At 37.2% G+C, this 17,214-nt stretch overlaps 2 protein-coding genes across 2 annotated transcripts; one reads left to right on the forward strand and one right to left on the reverse strand.

Moving 5' to 3' along the window:
* Positions 1-392: 392 nt before the first annotated feature.
* On the forward strand, positions 393-13,143 carry LOC111327470 (uncharacterized). Its single transcript, XM_022931668.2, has 13 exons — positions 393-747; positions 3,699-3,864; positions 5,114-5,291; positions 5,873-6,078; positions 6,891-6,942; positions 7,303-7,505; positions 8,280-8,392; positions 8,678-8,708; positions 9,289-9,334; positions 9,732-9,837; positions 10,385-10,442; positions 10,598-10,655; positions 10,939-13,143. The coding sequence occupies exons 1-13, from the start codon at positions 743-745 to the stop codon at positions 10,968-10,970; spliced, it is 1,254 nt and encodes a 417-aa protein (XP_022787403.1). The 5' UTR covers positions 393-742; the 3' UTR covers positions 10,971-13,143.
* A 1,443-nt stretch (positions 13,144-14,586) lies between these two features.
* LOC111327492 (uncharacterized) lies at positions 14,587-16,932 on the reverse strand. The gene is made up of 2 exons (XM_022931697.2): positions 15,964-16,932; positions 14,587-15,413 (listed from the first exon to the last, which is right to left on the reverse strand). The coding sequence occupies exons 1-2, from the start codon at positions 16,714-16,716 to the stop codon at positions 14,976-14,978; spliced, it is 1,191 nt and encodes a 396-aa protein (XP_022787432.1). The 5' UTR covers positions 16,717-16,932; the 3' UTR covers positions 14,587-14,975.
* Positions 16,933-17,214: the final 282 nt, after the last annotated feature.

Below are 17,214 nucleotides of genomic sequence, written 5' to 3' on the forward strand. Positions count from 1 at the left end.
TGGACTTTGCTGGCTAGTTCCATTTATGGCACTAGCTATTATTATATCTCCTTTATGAAAAATTTCATATACTTTTTATCATGTATTTTAATCTTGTTACCAAAATATGTCCTGGTCTATTTCCGACTGAGCTTCAGTGCCGCAAAGGTCACACGGGTACGATCTTGTCGCATCCTGTATTTTTTATTTTTTTATTTTTTTTGAGCTATCATAATTTCTGCTATGTATCTGGAGAGATAATTTTTAATGTAAAATAGTCCTTCTGTAAAATCTGCTTTAGTTATCTTAACTTTAGATGTGCTGTATCAGTTCAGAACAAAAAGTCATTAGAGATACCAATCCTTGACAGGCGTGGACTGAGGAAGAGGGAGATTGAGAGAGAGTTTGATGACGTCACATGGCGGCAATGGCGGCGTCGTGAAGGTGGGCACATCCGGTGGAATACACCACAAGGTGAAAGCTCTCCCAGCTTCCTTGTTGCCCAACTTTCGGAAGTGAACGTTCAGACCTAGTCTTTGTCGAATGGTCGTGAGAATTTTCGATCCAGGAAACTACTTTCAAAGGATCACCCTTGGGCTGAATTGTCTTGATTGAACGGCAGAACGCCGTGGGTGCGGTGATTTGGAAACAAACTAGCGTCAATTTCTCAATCATTCAACAGTTTTTGAATTACAATCGTTCTGTATCATCTCAGATCATTGAATTGACGTGAAACGATTATTGCCGATCGTCGTACTTCAGTATGAGGTAAGTATTCTTTAGTTTATTGATTTTGATCCCCTTTAACTCGACATGACAGACGATCGAAAGCTTGTTGAGCATTCGCGATAACTGACTACTGCCGCCGTTTTCAAATCGGCTTAAAATCACAATATTCTTTACCTCTCATGTTTGTATTTGATTCATTTGTGTTTCCCACTGGTTTGTGGCCTGTTAACTCTGTTCTTGTCATTTTGCGATGAAAATAATCGAGTAAATAGTCTTGCAACATTAGGTAAGTAATTGAAGTATACTGCATTGGTATTTCGAACTCTTAATCGCTTCGAAAACAGAGTGAAACGTCGCATTTGTGTTATTTTCCCCTGGACTTCAGTAACCCTGGGGCAGTCTTTGTATAGCTATAAAGAAGTGATTTAGTAGGGGGTTATAAGGAAGTAATCTGAAGGAATGTTTTTGCGCGTTGATGCTCTACATTTTGTGGGATTACATGACTGTTGTTGACTTTTATAGGATCAACTTCTACCAGTGTACGGTTCGAATGAGCCATAACATATGTCTTGCATAAAAGCATGCATATATGTTAGCCAGCTGAATTTTTGTCCTATTCTGTAAGTGTTTATCGTTCAATGAAAGCAGATGTAAATACATATTTCACTTTTGGTCATGTTCATTCGTCCAAACCACTGAAATTGAAGTTTACATATGTGAAAATGAGATCCTTTTTTTCTTTGTCGATGGATTGGTATTTCAGCTATAGGGTTTCATTTTTTGTCAGTGCACTTTCTCGGCAAATCTTGTAATCTATATTTAATAAACTTGTCAGTCTTCGTTTGGCGGCCTTTTGGTGTTATCTTGTAAAGATGAAGGGCTATCAAACGGCGAATTTGTTAAGATTTATATATCGCGCGGGTTGTTGTGCAGGTTGCTGCGACAAATTCTTTGGATAATGCAACGATCAAATCGCCAGAAAAAACTCGAGTTTTTGAGAACTTGCTGAAACGCTGTGGTTTTTTTTGTGTGCAGTAATTAACCTGGTGGAAATCTTACTCGTTCCTTTCTGTGAATACATACATCTAGTCTTATTTTAAAGATCTAAATGAGCTTACTGGCTTCACGTCATGGGCATAATTGTAGTACTCGGTCGTACTTGAACCAGTTTGAAAACCAAACAAGACTATTTGCAGGCCTTAACGCATAAAATGTTATGTTTATTTGTGTAAACAATATTGAAAGACGAGATCTTGACGAGTTTTAGAAGACAGTGCTCAAGATTTTCAAAGTATTTGACTTTCTGACGATATATTGAGGAGTTCGTTATAATGTGGTGGTGGATATCATAATTAGATTGATCTGTCCCACGCGTGTCAATACTGTAACATTTAAATACTCTAGATTTCCTTTTACTCCCAAAGCTCTCTCCTAAATTTTCAGTTTCCTGTTTGATCGACTGAATGACTTCCTAGACCAAATAATGTACACACCCTGAATATTCAACTTCCATACATTGACAATATAAACTCGCACATGCAAGCACATTGATAATTTCACGAATGAATGGAATTTCTTTAGCATTGTAACATTGATGACCAATTATTTCCTAAGTATTGGATTAACTCTGCTTGAATAATGTTTTCTCCTGATGGGATATTTGCCAAAATAAATATTTTCATTTTCTTACTGTATGTTAAATTATGACTCAGGAGATATTAAATTGTATTATGCCTCCCAATTACAACATCAAATAAATTGATACCATTGCCTATCAGTATCAATTTAAAGTATAAGCTTGAAAGAATGTATGTTATTTACTTGGGGGAGGGTCTGTATTGGAAAAACAAACAAACTGTATTTAAGACCAAAGGCAAATTTTTCCCCATTGGACCAACTTAGACCAGTAAATAACTTATTTATGGTATGATTCCAGCCCCCTGAAATCCTTGAGGGAAAAAGAATTATTATTTTCTTGATGTCGTTCAATCTTTGTGCAGAATTTGTTTGCGCTTGTGCCAAACACCGATTATTTTCCTTTTATAGTGATAAAATAACAAGGAAATGATCAGTAGGTTTCTGTATTGTTAGATTTATATAGATAATGCAAATAGAGAAGTTTGATTTAAAGGGGTGATGGCTAGTGAAAGTTCATTTTATGGTGTCAGGAGTAAACAAGTTTTCCCACATATTACTGCTTCATGTGAAGACTTTACAATCTGTGTTGATAACTTTTAATTATTTACCTGCTAGTGAGATGTAATTGTCTTTTGTGTTTATTTTAGCTCATGGAGTAGATACAATTGACAGATATTACAGTGTAAAAAACAAAAACAAAAAAACAAACAATATCCATTTGTCTTTTTATTGTTGTAGAATATTTGTTGATACAGTAGTTTTGACATGGACAGCTGAATAGGCCATTTTACAGTTGTGTACTTAGTTGCCAAGCCTTTGATTTGGAGTGATGCTGAAGGTGACCCTGTTGTGATAGACTTGTATCTAGTAAGCATGAGTACAAAATAATTTACATTTGAAAAGCAGCAGTGTTTGTATCATAACAAGGTTACCCTTAACCTCACTCCTGTTTAAAGGCCTGGCATTACCATGCATTCAACTGTAAAATGAACTATTGTAGTTCTATTGTCAGATATGAGAAAGAAACAAGATATCCCCTTTCCAAGGGAGGCCCATGCACCCTTGAAAATTTTTTAATTTCTGGACTATCCTGCATTTTGAGGTTCTTTCCAATTGATGGTTCTCTATAATTGTTCCTGAAAGTTAATCAATTTGAACAAATGTGAACAGAATTACAGGTATATTAGTCCAATGATGTTTGTTTAAAGGATGAAGCATGTGGCCAGGTTATTACAAGTGGGTAGATCTACAAATGTACCCATTACCCAGCTGTTATTGGAAGCTTTGCCTGAGTCACTGAACACTACACTAGATAAAAAAGTGTTCAGAAGATGATTACTTTTCTTTTCCAGTGAACAATCCATCGCCCAGGCACGGGCATCTGTAATGCTCTACAATAATGACAGAAAAGAATGGGAACACTCTGGTGGATCATCAGGAATCTCTAGAGTTCATGTTTATCATCATCCAATCAACAATACATACAGAATAGTTGGCAGAAAATTACAGGATCATACAGTATGGTTTGAGTTTAAAATGTTACCGTCAGTTGTTGTTTGTAAAAAGTGTGTGAACAGCATACATGTAACAATGGACCATGTTTTATTAATGGGAAATGAGGTGCTTCCTTGTGGTCCCATTTTTGTCTCTCCCCCCCCTCCCTTATCTTTGGTGCCATTTCTGTTTTATTCCCTGTATTCCCCTCAAAGGGTTGGCGTAGTGGTGAGAGCGCTCGCCTTCCACCAATGTGTCCCGGGTTCGATTCCCGGACCCAGCGTCATAAGTGGACCCAGCGTCATAAGTGGATCGAGTTTGTTGGTTCTCTACTCTGCTCTGATAGGTTTTTCTCCGGGTACTCTGGTTTTCACCTCTCCTCAAAAACCATCATCATTTGAATTTATTTATTTAATTAGACCCTACAAGTTGTTCAGCTTTAAACATTATCGTGTCTAAGTAAAGGTGTTATTATTATTATTATTATTATTATTATTGTTATTGTTATTATTATTATTATTGAAGGAACATGGTCCTAGACCAGCAAATCAATTTCATGTACTTATTCACTGAATTACATCTTGGATCTGGCCTCTTAGTGTGTGATGCGTCACCACTTTCTTTGATACCATTTCCAAGAGTTTTTCCTCATTCCCTCGAAACAAGTGCATCCCAGACTATCACTTCAAATTTCTCTAAAAGAACAAATTTAATATTGATTTTCTATTAATTTAAGTATGTAATGATGATAGTTGCTAGGAAAATTTGGTTTGTGGTGTGCAAGCTTTTTTTTCTGGAGGTTTTTTTGCCTATATGTATAATTTGCTGATCATTACTGATCCACGCTGATTTAATCTCTAGGTAGTATATTCTCCATTTAATCCTTTGATTTATGGAATTTATTCTTAAATTTTTTAACTTTGCCTCTTTAAAGTGTGTAGATTACAGATACATGTAGCTATAAATGGCTGTGTAATGCAGACTGATGAAATTACTATGCAATGCATTTGAATGGTACACTAAGGACTATCCCTTGCATAGTTTTTGTCAGTTCTGGAACCTTATATGTATATCATCAAAGTGGAACTTCAAGGGGATATCAATGTGTATGTTAAGGGAAAATTTTGAATTAAAAATCATAGGAACAGTGTTAATTAAAATCTGGTCAGGGGATGAATTCAAAATTATTTTGCTCTAACTTACAGTTGTACTGCATTGTATTTTGGAATTCAATCTATACTTCCAATAACCTGAGCCAATTTTGAAATTACAGGTTGTTATAAACTGTGCTTTAGCAAAAGGATTGAAATACAATGAGGCTACTCCAACTTTTCATCAGTGGAGAGATCAGAGACAGGTGTATGGTTTAAATTTTGCAAGCAAAGAAGATGCACAAGTTTTTGGGTCAGCTGTGACCACTGCTTTGGAAAACCTTAGGAGTGGGGGCACTGGTATGTTAAAAGAAAGTTGAAACTGATGAATTTTATATTATTTTAGTCTCAATTTGAATGTTTTACCCAAATTAAAATTTTCCCTGCTTGAGTTGCGATTTCAAAGTAGCAAGAGGATCCAGACATTTGTAGCCAGCAGGGACTTTTCATATTTAGTCGATTTGATGACTCAGATGATTTCTGCCCAGTTTGTGTCAGTTTGTACCCGACGTGCTGGTTGATTCATACCTGTCCAAACATTCAGTCACCATAACCCATATTGATATTGCAAATTACAAATTAGTTAAGAGTCAAGAGGGTTAGATACAATTAAGTTCTGTTGTGTGTACTTATACTTGTAACCTTCTTAACCCCAATAACAACTTAAATGGTGCTTTCGTGCATGATAAGTATGATTTTTTTCCCCTTAATAATTAACAGTAAAACAAAACTTACTTTGCTTTAAACATACCTAATATGTAAAACATACAGGAATCAACTGAGTACTAAGCATGCAGTACATGTTTATTGGCACAAACTGACAGACAAACCTTCAAGAAACTTCTCAATGATGATAATAGGTATTGTGTATTGGTTCACAGCTGGAATTCCACACCAGCCTCCCATGGTGCACCAACAACAGCCACAGCATACAAACAGTAACAGAGGTATTGATCATGATGAAATGGTCAATCGAGACCCCTCTCACTTTGATGGACATGACCAATATTCACGTGGTAGGGTCCCCTCAGATAACAGATCTTACCGCCCTCAGTATGATGCGCCTCATGAGACAGAAAGCCCTAATGTAAGTTGTATCTGTTGGCTATAGTAGTCTGTTGTTTTCATGCTAATTAAAAGAAGTAATTTACTGTTTGAAAATATCTTTTTAACAAAGTTTGCATGTGACTTACTGGGCAAATGTTGCACCTCTTCTGGAGGCAGTGTGGCTGAGTGGTAAGGGTGCTGGACTTGTAATCTGGTGGTTCCAGGTTTAAGTCCTTTTCTGTGCTGTACTTTAGAGCAGTTGGGATTTTTAAGTGTGTTTCAAACTGTTTGTATTTTCCCTGAAAAGTCCCATTGGAGAAGGGGTCAATTATGATACAGTCTGTACATACAGTGTACATACTCAGGGCTCAACACTAAATTTTCAGCTTACTAGTCAAGTGGCTAGTGACATCTTAGATATTACAACAATTTCAGTTTGTTTACTAACCAAACTGGTTAGTGGAAATTAAAAACCACCAGCCAAAACTGAATTTCTACAAGTCTGTGGCTAGTGGGCTACCATTAGTGTTGAGCCTTGCATACATCTCTTTGCCCAGCCCATTCTGTAAGTGCCTCTAGCAGATAGTTTCCCACTATGGCAGCTTGGTTACTTCTAGTATTATGGCATGTATAATAACAGTGTACATATACAGTTGTTCTACACACTGTCTTGACATCGGCTATAAATCTAATTGAACTTACCAACTGGTAGAGAATGGTCTTCTTTAGTTCACTTAAATTATAACATTAACATGTTTTAAAGTATCAACATATTGGTACAGCATTCCAGCTTAAAATTGAGACTTTAAGGGTGCTATTTGCTGAAGCTATGTTCCAAATTTGCTTCACCAGTCAAGCACTATTTCCTTGTCAACATCTTCTGCACCACAGTCACCACCACAAAGTAAGTTCTGAATTTGAAATTTCTTTATACTCTGAAGGGGTTTTATTTTCAGAAAAAAGAAAGCCCTGAGGTAAGTATTCTATCTTGGAAGTAGTGGTCTCTTGATTTCATTTAGGAGGCTTCCCTTCAAAGTAATACAGGGAAAATCTGCCCTTTCCACTGTCCTCTTGAGGGAAGACCACTGAACTAATGGTGAGCATCATGCAAAAAGAAAAAAAGCTGGTCTTTGGCTATTCAAAGGAGTACTACTCTAGCGAAAGAAATGCTAGATGAATACAATAAAGCAGGCATTAAATCTTGCTTTTGTATAACCATTAAGCAGTGTTAATTTTTTTTCTGTTTTGTTGATTTGATTGACAGATGTACCCCAAGCACCCCCTGTCCCAGCAGCTCCACCTGCTCCCCCAGCACCCCCTGCCCCACCTGCTCCTCCGGCAGCTCCTCCTCCTCCTGGTGGGGGACCTCCTGCACCTCCTCCTCCTCCTCCTACACCTAGTGGAGGTGGAGGTGGTGGCTCATTAGCAGATCAGATTGCAGCAGCAAAATTGAAGAAGGCTGCCAAGGTAAGACTGACCTTGCTCATGTAACAGTAAACGTATTGCACATCCATTAAACTAAACAATCCAGTTTCCCACAGCATTTCTTGAGGATTGTAAATTGGTCACGAAGATCTTTCTTCCTGAGATTGTGTACATCCAGTAGGTGTTTACCAACGACAGAATGCTTGTGCTCATTAATGTGCTGAAACAGGTTTCGGCACATATAGCTGACATAATCTGCGTTGCACAGATCACATTTGCATTCATAAACAATGCATTGTTTGTTAACAAGAGGGGGTTTGGGTTCCGTCACTTTGATCTCATCCGCAATTTTCTTGCTTGTAAACACTGGGTACAAATGCTGTTAATTTTCTTCACGAGATCGGAGAGCTGTCTTCGTACTAAGTCAGCTGACTGTTGATCTTTAAATGGGATAATAATCCTAATGGGCTTTTTAGCATCAGGCACCAGTTTTTGGTCTTGAGACTCAATGAATCTGGTGATTGCACAGTTAATGAGTCTCTTAAGGTACTTAAGCTTGAGAAAGATCTCTTTCAGGTTGTCACATTCGGCAGCAAAAAGGTCAGGTGAAGATGAGAGTTGATGTGCACGATTTAACATAGTCATTAGAAGAGATCGTTTAAAAGGGACAAAATTTGAACCACCATATTTTATGAATGTCACCTAATGAAAAAAAAATTTTAGGGGCAAGATCCAAAATCAATCATCTCCAGATTTCAGATTTCCTTTTGAACACTGATGAATTATTTTGATTTTCACTTCTATGTTATTGTGTAGGCTGAAAGTGAAGGTCCAAGAACTGAACGAGCTAATTCAACAAGTCGTGGCAACAAGTCCATCGGTGGAGGAATGGACATGATGGCAGAAATGCAAAGAAAGTTGGCTGCAAGGTGCAATCAATAATTGTTGCTACACAATTTTGGGGGTTGTGATGGCTTTGTGGTCAGCATGTGTAACTCCAGAGCCAGAGATCTGGGTTCTAACTCTGGCTAGGTTATTGTATACTTTTCTTGAGCTAGACATTGACTCTCACAGTACACCTCTCCACCCAGCAATATAAATGGCTACCAGCAAACTGTTAATAACACTTACAAAATGTTTAGAGGGAAAGGGTGACTCTGTGGTGGACTACCATTGTGTAATCGAGGAACTCACAATCTGCACTTATCTTATAGGAAAGCCAAAGAAGAGGGAAGAGAAATCGAAGTAAGATTTCTTGACACTTTAAGGGTGTTCCATCTTTTGAGCTAATTTCAGTGTCACAGAGAATCGCTCTTATCTTTCAATTACCAAGATCTCAATATTGATCTTCTTTTCTGTTCATCATACTTTTTGCTCTAGAAGTTGGTTTTGAATCAATCAATATCACTGAGGGAATATTATTCTTGAATATCTTCATGCTCGACAATATACTCATGTTTTTTGAAGAACAGGCCTCAGGTGGGCTTGTTATGACTCAAGAGGCAACCATTTCTTTTCAGGATACAATGCATTTTGTTCACTTGAGTTGATAATTGTAACATCTATTTACAAGTAGTTCAGGAACACTTATTGTAAGAGAGGACTAGAGGAATTAGGAGAGCAAAATTTATAAATTGTCATCATGATGACAATTTCAATCAGGGTTATATTTATTGGTTCCACTAAAAAGAAAATTTGATGAATGATCCAGCATTGTACCATGTTTACTTTAAACCGTACTTGTTGCTGACATTAGTATTAATTTGCTTTTGTTTACCAGTTTAATTTTAGGTTTAATTTGATTTTTTGATGCTGTCATTTTTAGCCTGTCAGAGAAGAAACCGAGGCAAGAACAGAAAGAGCACCTGCTGGTAAGTATGCTGCCTTATCATGCCTCACCATGTGTCTCAGCACAACATAGTTTTGGACACAAGTGTGGAAAACTGGATGCAGTAAATGAAGTCAAGACGTCTAGTAAACTTTCTTTCTGAAATGATGCGGAAAGTCCTCTTTCGTGGTTTGATAAACTCTCTTCAGGTTTCTTTCTTTGTCAAAGTTCTTGCAAGAAATGGATCTCAGTAGACAATATGACCATGATCGACTGTAGAATGGGAGATTTTTTTTTTTATTATCCCCTCACTCTATGATATGAGGTTAAAGTTACATATTAAGGGATTGGGAATTTCTTAGAGACAAGTGTCAGACAGTGAAAATTTTTTTTCCAATTTTAGTTTCTTGACTTCTGTTTTATTTTTATGACACTTCTAGCACCACGCACCACTGTAAGCAATCCGCCACCAGCTCCGACATTTGGAAACAACAATATTAAAACAAACTTCCTGTCAACAGCTAAACCAACAAGTAATGGTGCCAGGTAAAGAAATCCCCAAGTACATTTTTCAAAGACAAGAAGATTGCATGAACCTGTAGGGATAGTCTTAATCAAAGAAATAAGAAAAAAAAAATATTTGAGCTGTAAAAAATATTCCTTTTGGATTTAAAACTTAAGAAAGGCAGCAGGAATTATGAAGGTTTCAAAAGTTGACAGTCATGAAACTTGACAGTTTGGTTCTATTAACTGAGTTGATAGTTTAGATTGGCCATGGCAGGGATTATCTGAAGAGGATGTTTTGATTATTAGCCTTTCACCAGAGTGAAGGGCTAATGCTCTGAATGAATGAAAGTCCTTAAGCCCTGTTAATTGAAATTGTGACAAAATTTTGCCACTGACGAGCAATCTCGTCCACCAATTGTTGTTGTATTTTAATTTGTTCTAAACACAGTTGTGGAATGTGTGGCATTTGCAAGTCAGATCATTTTAAGCTTGGCATTTGGCTACATGTGTATATATATATGTACCATGAAAAGACAACCTCAAAGACAAAAATCACTGAGTTGTAAATTGTTCTTTTTGTTTGCAGAAAAAACAGCAAGACAGAATCACCCTTGAGTAATGAGCAGCTGGAAGAATTAAAATCGGTAGGGTTATTTTTTAATATTCTTTTAGTTAAAATGGTTAAAATGGAAAGCAAGAGCTTAATTTTTGTAGTGCATTTCTTTCTCAAGATTTGTAATACACAATTGTATTTTGCTTAGAAATTGACTCTTTGTAACCTTGTGTATTTCTCATAAAGGAATTACTTGCTGAATTTAGACAAGAATTGGATGCTGCTAAGAGAGAGATAATTGAAGGTTAGTTGCATAAATATAGGGCAAAGGAAAATAAAAGGAAAAAGAGAAGACCTTCATGCGTATGTGGCCACCCAGAAACTTACTGGCTTTAGTATAACTCACATGGATGAGAAGTAACTCTACAGTGTAGAATCATGTCTTCCTTGCTAAACAAAAGTCACATACCAAAATTAATTTCAGTTCATTATTGCAGCTTGTACCTTAAGCCATTTAATATTTTATTGTAATTATCATACATTCTTAGCAATTTTGGTTTAACAGGTTCTCTTCTCTTCACTTGCAGCTGTAAGACAAGAAATTGCTCGCCTTCGGTGAGTGGGCATGGAACTATGTAATGACTCAATTCAGAAGTCACCGAATAAATGGAAAACCTCTGATTAATGAAATGAATAACTCCAAGTGTTTATTCCTTTTCCTGACATCATGAAAACGATTTGGGATATAAATGTGAATATGCATAGTTGGCTCTTAAAGTAGTGTTAATTGGTAAATGAACTATTGACTTGTGGAGGCATGGTATACCATAACCCTTCTCACCAAATGGACAGTATACCATAACCCTTCTCACCAAATGGACAGTTTTAAATAATAGGGTTCATTAGACGCTTAGTGAATTTGTAATAAATATTGCATGAATGCCATGTGATAATTAATCATCAGGACAAAGCTGTGCAAACATGATTACCAGTAGTTCTCATCCAGGTTTAATTGTTGCGGTGACACCTTGTGTTTGTATCTAGTTATAACAGAATTAACATAAGATACAATGAATATATGAAGAATTAACATAAATTGGCTTTGAATAATAATGCTGAGGTTACACATTACGTCAAGAGTGGAGAGTTCGTAATGTTTGATTTATGTGTTTTAGGGAATTCATGTGCTCCATAATTCTTTTTTTTTTTTTTTCTCGAAATCTGAAGCATAACATTAAATGGTATTTTTATGAATGCTGACCACTTAAACATTAGCAAGGAAAAGACTGTAATTCTAATGATTTAGACTGTGCTTGTGTAAGGAATAAAACAAAATGACCTCCTTGGTATTTCATGAAAATTTTGCAGGATTTAGTTCTTGCTGATTTTGCGGATAGTCCTTAATTCAGAAAACCTTAGAAGAAACATCCTGCAATTAACTTCCTCAAAATCTACTACTTGCTTCAAATAGTAAAATCAGATTATTTTCCATGTCAATTTTCTGTTGCTGAAACAGAAAATCACTACATTGTAGTGAAACAGAAAATCACTACATTGCTGAAACAGAAAATCACTACATTGTATCTAGTTATAACAGAATTAACATAAGATACAATGAATATATGAAGAATTAACATAAATTGGCTTTGAATAATTACACATTACTTCAAGAGTGGAGAGTTCGTAATGTTTGATTTATGTGTTTTAGGGAATTCATGTGCTCCATAATTCTTTTTTTTTTTTTTTTTCTTCTCGAAATCTGAACCAAGGGAAATTTCAGTCATCTAGAATGGCAAATATATGTTCTGAAGAACACAAAGAATCACCAGTCTGCAAACTAAAACTTTTTCAAAATTTTCACGAAAAGTGCACAATAACATAATGGAATAATATCATAATGGTGATTGTGTGTAGAATGTACTTCAGGGGTATCAATTATAACAGTGACTGGAAGGTACAAAGGGGGCTTAGCTTGAGCCTGTGTTGGAGACTTAATGCACCACAGGTGTTCTTAAAAAGTGAGACTCCGGAACTTAAAGCAAGAATAAACAATTATATCAAATTATTAGCACTGTTACATCAATTTGTGCTGTGTGTCAACCACAGTATGTCCTTGCAAAACGTTTCCTTCAGACACTAAAGAAAGGCATTCCCCAGATGGTATGGATAGGGGAGTCTCAGATATGCTTACAGATAGCAGAAATTCAAAGTGCCCCTGGTATTTGCAGCTTCTTGTCACTTTTGTATCAAGTTACATCCTTAATGTCATATTCTTTCAAATAGGCTAGATTATTTTCATGATTGATTCTCTAAAATTATTTTTCCATAGCATTGCCTTTGTCAAGGCTTTTACAGATTGGTCATGGTAGATAAGGAAATTTTTACAGAATGCAGTGAAATGGTGAAGATTGTATCAGAACAAACCCAGAATCAGTCATTTCTAAGCCATTCTAAAACAGTTTGAGTTTGTCATGTGGATTCTAGGCTATTATGCACTTTATTCCAGGTAGTTCTGTCATCTTGTGTTTAGTGATACCTGTGAGATGATCATAACCAACTTTGTTGAGTGAATTAGGCGTTACTGTTGAACACCGTATTATCTTAATGTGTGGTGTAAAGAAGACAGCAAAGATACATGTAATCCAACTGCTCATAATCTAACCTTGTTTTTAAGTTTCAGTTGAGTTTAGCAGCTTAGTATATTAAATCCCTCCTGTATATGAAAATTAATTATTCACTGCTGCAATTTGTTCACATGAAGGAGTAAAATTGGAATGAAATTTGTTGTTTGACTCCTGGAAGCTCTGTGTTTTATTTCATCTCTCACTTTTAAGTGAAAGGTGGCACAAACTTCCCAGCAAAGTGAGAGAGGAAATGATGATTGCTACTCTATGGGGGTACTTTCATAATTCTTTCTGACTGATAAAATTCCATTTAATTAATTAAACACCCTAACATCAGTATGCATATTCTCTAAACTGTTCTCCATACATTTCCTGAGGTGTTGATTAGGAGAATTTGTAATACAATAAAGAACTTTATTTAGTTGGTGTTTATTTTCTTGTGACCTTAATGTGTGATTCAGGGTGATATAGTAGGGTTCATAGGCTTAAAAAAGCAAAGCTTTGACTGCCAATTAATTTCTCCAAATGCCAATGGGTCAATGCTTTCCCTCAAAAATTGCCAATATATTCCTCAGTTGTTACCTTACCTAGCCAATAGGTGCACAGTCAGCTCCACTGAATCTGTCTAATTTGTGACCTGGTGAATCTTTACGCTTTACTACATGAGCAGGCACACATTATTACGTTCAACCAATCAGACTGTGTCAGTACTGGTTCTAAGAGGGTATATGTTATAAGCATTCTTCCAGTGATGGGGAGGGCATGGTTCTTGATTTTCTGAATTGACTTGACTGAGTAATGTTGGATCTTTGAGAGTAAGGTGGCAAACCTTGTGGAAGATCTTTCAGTATCTATTTCAGAAAAATCCCCACTGAACAGTAATTGCTGCAATGTTCAAGTGATGATCAGTGTGGTTGCAAAGAAAGGTTCAACTTCAATGAAAGTAGAGGTACAACCATTGTCTGTGAACTTTACCTTTTTGTCATCCATTAGAATACTTAGGCATCAAGTCACATAAATAAGCTGCCATTGTCACTTACAAGCCAGAGATTAGAAATGGCAGGAGAAAGAAACTTTTAAAGGGGGCAAAAACCTTTAGGTTGGGAGGTGTATTGAAGTGGGGCTAAAAGTTTAAATTTGTGGGATTTCAGTGTATAGGATGTGTCATATCTAACACTTAAGAGTAATGATCTTAAAAATACACAAGTGCTCTAGGCTGCTACAAGGGTATTAACGGTTGGCAACATAATAAATTTCTGGGAGGGGGGCTTATCTGATGCAAAAGTGGCCAATTTGGAAAATGTATGTTCCATGGTCAGGTGGAAAGCTGGTTAACATTTGCATAAAGCAATACACTTATATGCAAAATGTTTTTTCCAATTTATTCACATTTCTTACAATCAACTTTTGGCAATCTCCTTAGAAGCCAAATGGCAACTTTGAAGATAGTTTAGCTTGTAGCCCGGCCTGTACATCTGGCAAATGACAAATCTATTCAGCTCAAAAGGGTAAAATTAGATTCTTCCAAGGGTCCCTCTTCAAGTGATTGTACCCACAAAGTGAAATTCTGAGTAATGGAGTCACCTTAAACATTATGACTAGAACTGCAACTTTCCTTGGCTATAACTTTTTATTTACTTTCACTCACTCCCTAAAAAATTGCTGGTACAACAATGAAAGTCAGTATCACAAGCAGTATTGGTTAACCTGTACAGCATCGATTTCACTTTTTGGTCCTTTCAGTCCAATATGAATTACATCTTTTTATTCTTTTTAGCTAGTATCTTGCATTACTTGAGAGTTGTAATATTTGTGGATAAAAGATACCTGCTACAATACAAATTATTGTTTACTAACTGGGAAAAACAGCCCTAGTACATCCCTTCCAAATATGGATTTCAAACAAGTTGAAGAATTGCTTTGCTACCCGACCTACAGATCCTCTATTTCCATTATCAGTGACTTAAGAAACAACAAAAATAAAGATTAACACTACATTTCTACCATTCCTCTGAGACTGGCCGAAACGGGGAGTCTTCTTTTAAAAGAAGACACCAGCCCTGGTATGGTTGCACAGACACTCTTGCAGTGTCTTTGTTGTGCATGGTGAATCCTGCCATTCCAGCCACAAGTTTAGCAGTGTCTTGCAAGCCATACGGGTTTTTGAGCTCAAGGGGCACACTTACTAAACCACCTGACAACTGGCCTATTTTCAGAACCTTATTTGTGCCTTCCAAAAACTCTGTTATCCAACCTTGGTATTCAGGGCATCCAGATCCGAACTCTCTCTTGTAAGAAATAATATGACTCCACCATTTCTTGTCTGGGTTTTCACAATAGGTAGCCATCAAGTTGTCAAACACCTTTTCCACAACATTCCACCATTCTGTCTGCAAACCAAGGTCGTTCTCGATGGGTTCAAGCAGTGTTCGCAGCACCTTAAAAAAGATAAAATAATCAATTAGGTGAGTCTATCTCCTGCACCACTTATCGGTCAATGTACCAAGTACACAAATACTGTGAATGAACTGGCCAAAGGTTAAAACTTCCAACTGGTGAAGGGCTCGCTAGAAAACTGTACAGAAACTAGCTAAACAAGGTATCTGATAACACACACTTATCAGAGAAGCTCTGACACATCTGTTTGACGCTTGAACAAAGAGGCTGTCACATTCTTCTGGTGACAGGTGGGCAATCTTGTAGTTTCAAAAGTTTTTGCAGTGGTGGTAGGGCGGAAAGGAAAAAATTTGATTATAATACAGCAAGGTCCTCTTCCCTTCCCCTTCTTTTGCTCTTTCGTGCTGCTTGCACTACTCACTGCTACAATAGAAAAGCTTGGGTCCTTGCCCTTCGCCAAACCCTTGTCTTTGAACATAAACTGTTGTCTCCAAGACATTTCGCTTTGATAGACAAAAACGATGGACGTGACGGGGAGGGGGTTAGGGTTAGGGTTAGCGTAGGGGTGTTTACAAGAAGATCTGAGGTTACCTTAAGTTTGGACTTGAGTTTCTTCCAATCGTCTTCAGTGCCTAGCATTTCCAGCGCAGGGATGCCGCACATAGTTTCCATGGTGTACTTGAAATACTCCTGAACTGAATGCATCAACGTAATCTGCGAGACAACCTTCTGCACTGGTGTTGTGGTGCTAAAATCTGCCGTTATTCCATCCACGAACTCGGGTACTTTGACGTTCTTTCGTATTCCCTTCGCCATTTCATCGAAAAACCAGCTGTAATCAACAGTATAGATGGTATTTTCAGGCACTTTGACTTCAATTTCTTTCTTTCCTTCGTGATCAACAAACACCCTGCGAACGGAATCTTTCTTTGCGTTTTTTTCGATAGCTCTTGCCACTCGCCTGATCACGCAGAACCACCAATCATCGGGAGAGGTTCGTAGTGTCCAGTGGTGGTTGTAAGCTGTTAGAATGGTTGAAAACAGTCCGCAATCTCCAGGGTAAACCATCTCTTCTGAACCTATAGCAGCTATCATTTTTTTCTCCTTTCGATCAAACATGGAAGCTCCCAGGAAAAACATGTTCATATCGAGTTGAGCCTCCTGTGAATAGTCTTTTAACATCTGTTTCGCTTCGATTGCTACAAACCAGCTTTTTGCGAGTTCAACGGGAACAAGATCAGCGGCTAGTGGTACAGATTTGAATTCCGACCCACCACCGGTAGCATTTGCACTTACGCCAATGATAGCAGTAGCAACAGAAGGATTGCTTTGGTCTTCGGCCATCGCGCAAGTTTTGTACCGAATACTATTTCCGTCTAGAGCAAAATATTAATTCAGTTTCAAAGTAAATTTTAAAAAGGAAGGATTACATCATTTTTGTTGACGTCAGGGGTTTCAATATTGGCTCTAAATCAGAAGATCACAGATCATTGTAGAAAATAAAGTGCTTCAGTTAAAAATGAAACGTTCCACATCGTCGCTTTCGACTTGACGCTCTTGCTTTGTAACGTGTCCTTCAAACTCGTCCCCAGAGTCCCCTCTTTTCCGCACTTACTGGAGGAAGGAAGAGGGAGGACTCTGGGAATGAGGTTGTAAATAATTAAACAGGAGACTGGAATAATAATAAAACATTCGAATTTGAGTCGCTGTGGCCTTATAATGGGACTTTTTTCGTTGTTTCCGATTTATGAAGACTGTCAGTATTGGGGATCTCAAAGAAGCGGGTTGGAATGCCATATCAGTAAGGATTTGGGTGTCTTAGACATTCAAACGTATAGGGTA

This window comes from Stylophora pistillata, chromosome 6, assembly GCF_964205215.1.
Source record: "Stylophora pistillata chromosome 6, jaStyPist1.2, whole genome shotgun sequence".
NCBI classification, from domain to species: Eukaryota; Metazoa; Cnidaria; class Anthozoa; order Scleractinia; family Pocilloporidae; genus Stylophora; species Stylophora pistillata.

Coding starts and splice junctions, on each gene's coding strand:
- LOC111327470 (XM_022931668.2), top strand. Junction 6,943..7,302: donor ACCACAGTCACCACCACAAA/GTAAGTTCTGAA, acceptor TTTGATTGACAG/ATGTACCCCAAGCACCCCCT. Junction 8,393..8,677: donor CAAAGAAAGTTGGCTGCAAG/GTGCAATCAATA, acceptor CTTATCTTATAG/GAAAGCCAAAGAAGAGGGAA.
- LOC111327492 (XM_022931697.2), bottom strand. CDS start 16,716: ATGGCCGAAGACCAAAGCAATCCTTCTGTTGCTACTGCTATCATTGGC. Junction 15,414..15,963: donor AACTCAAGTCCAAACTTAAG/GTAACCTCAGAT, acceptor ATCTTTTTTAAG/GTGCTGCGAACACTGCTTGA.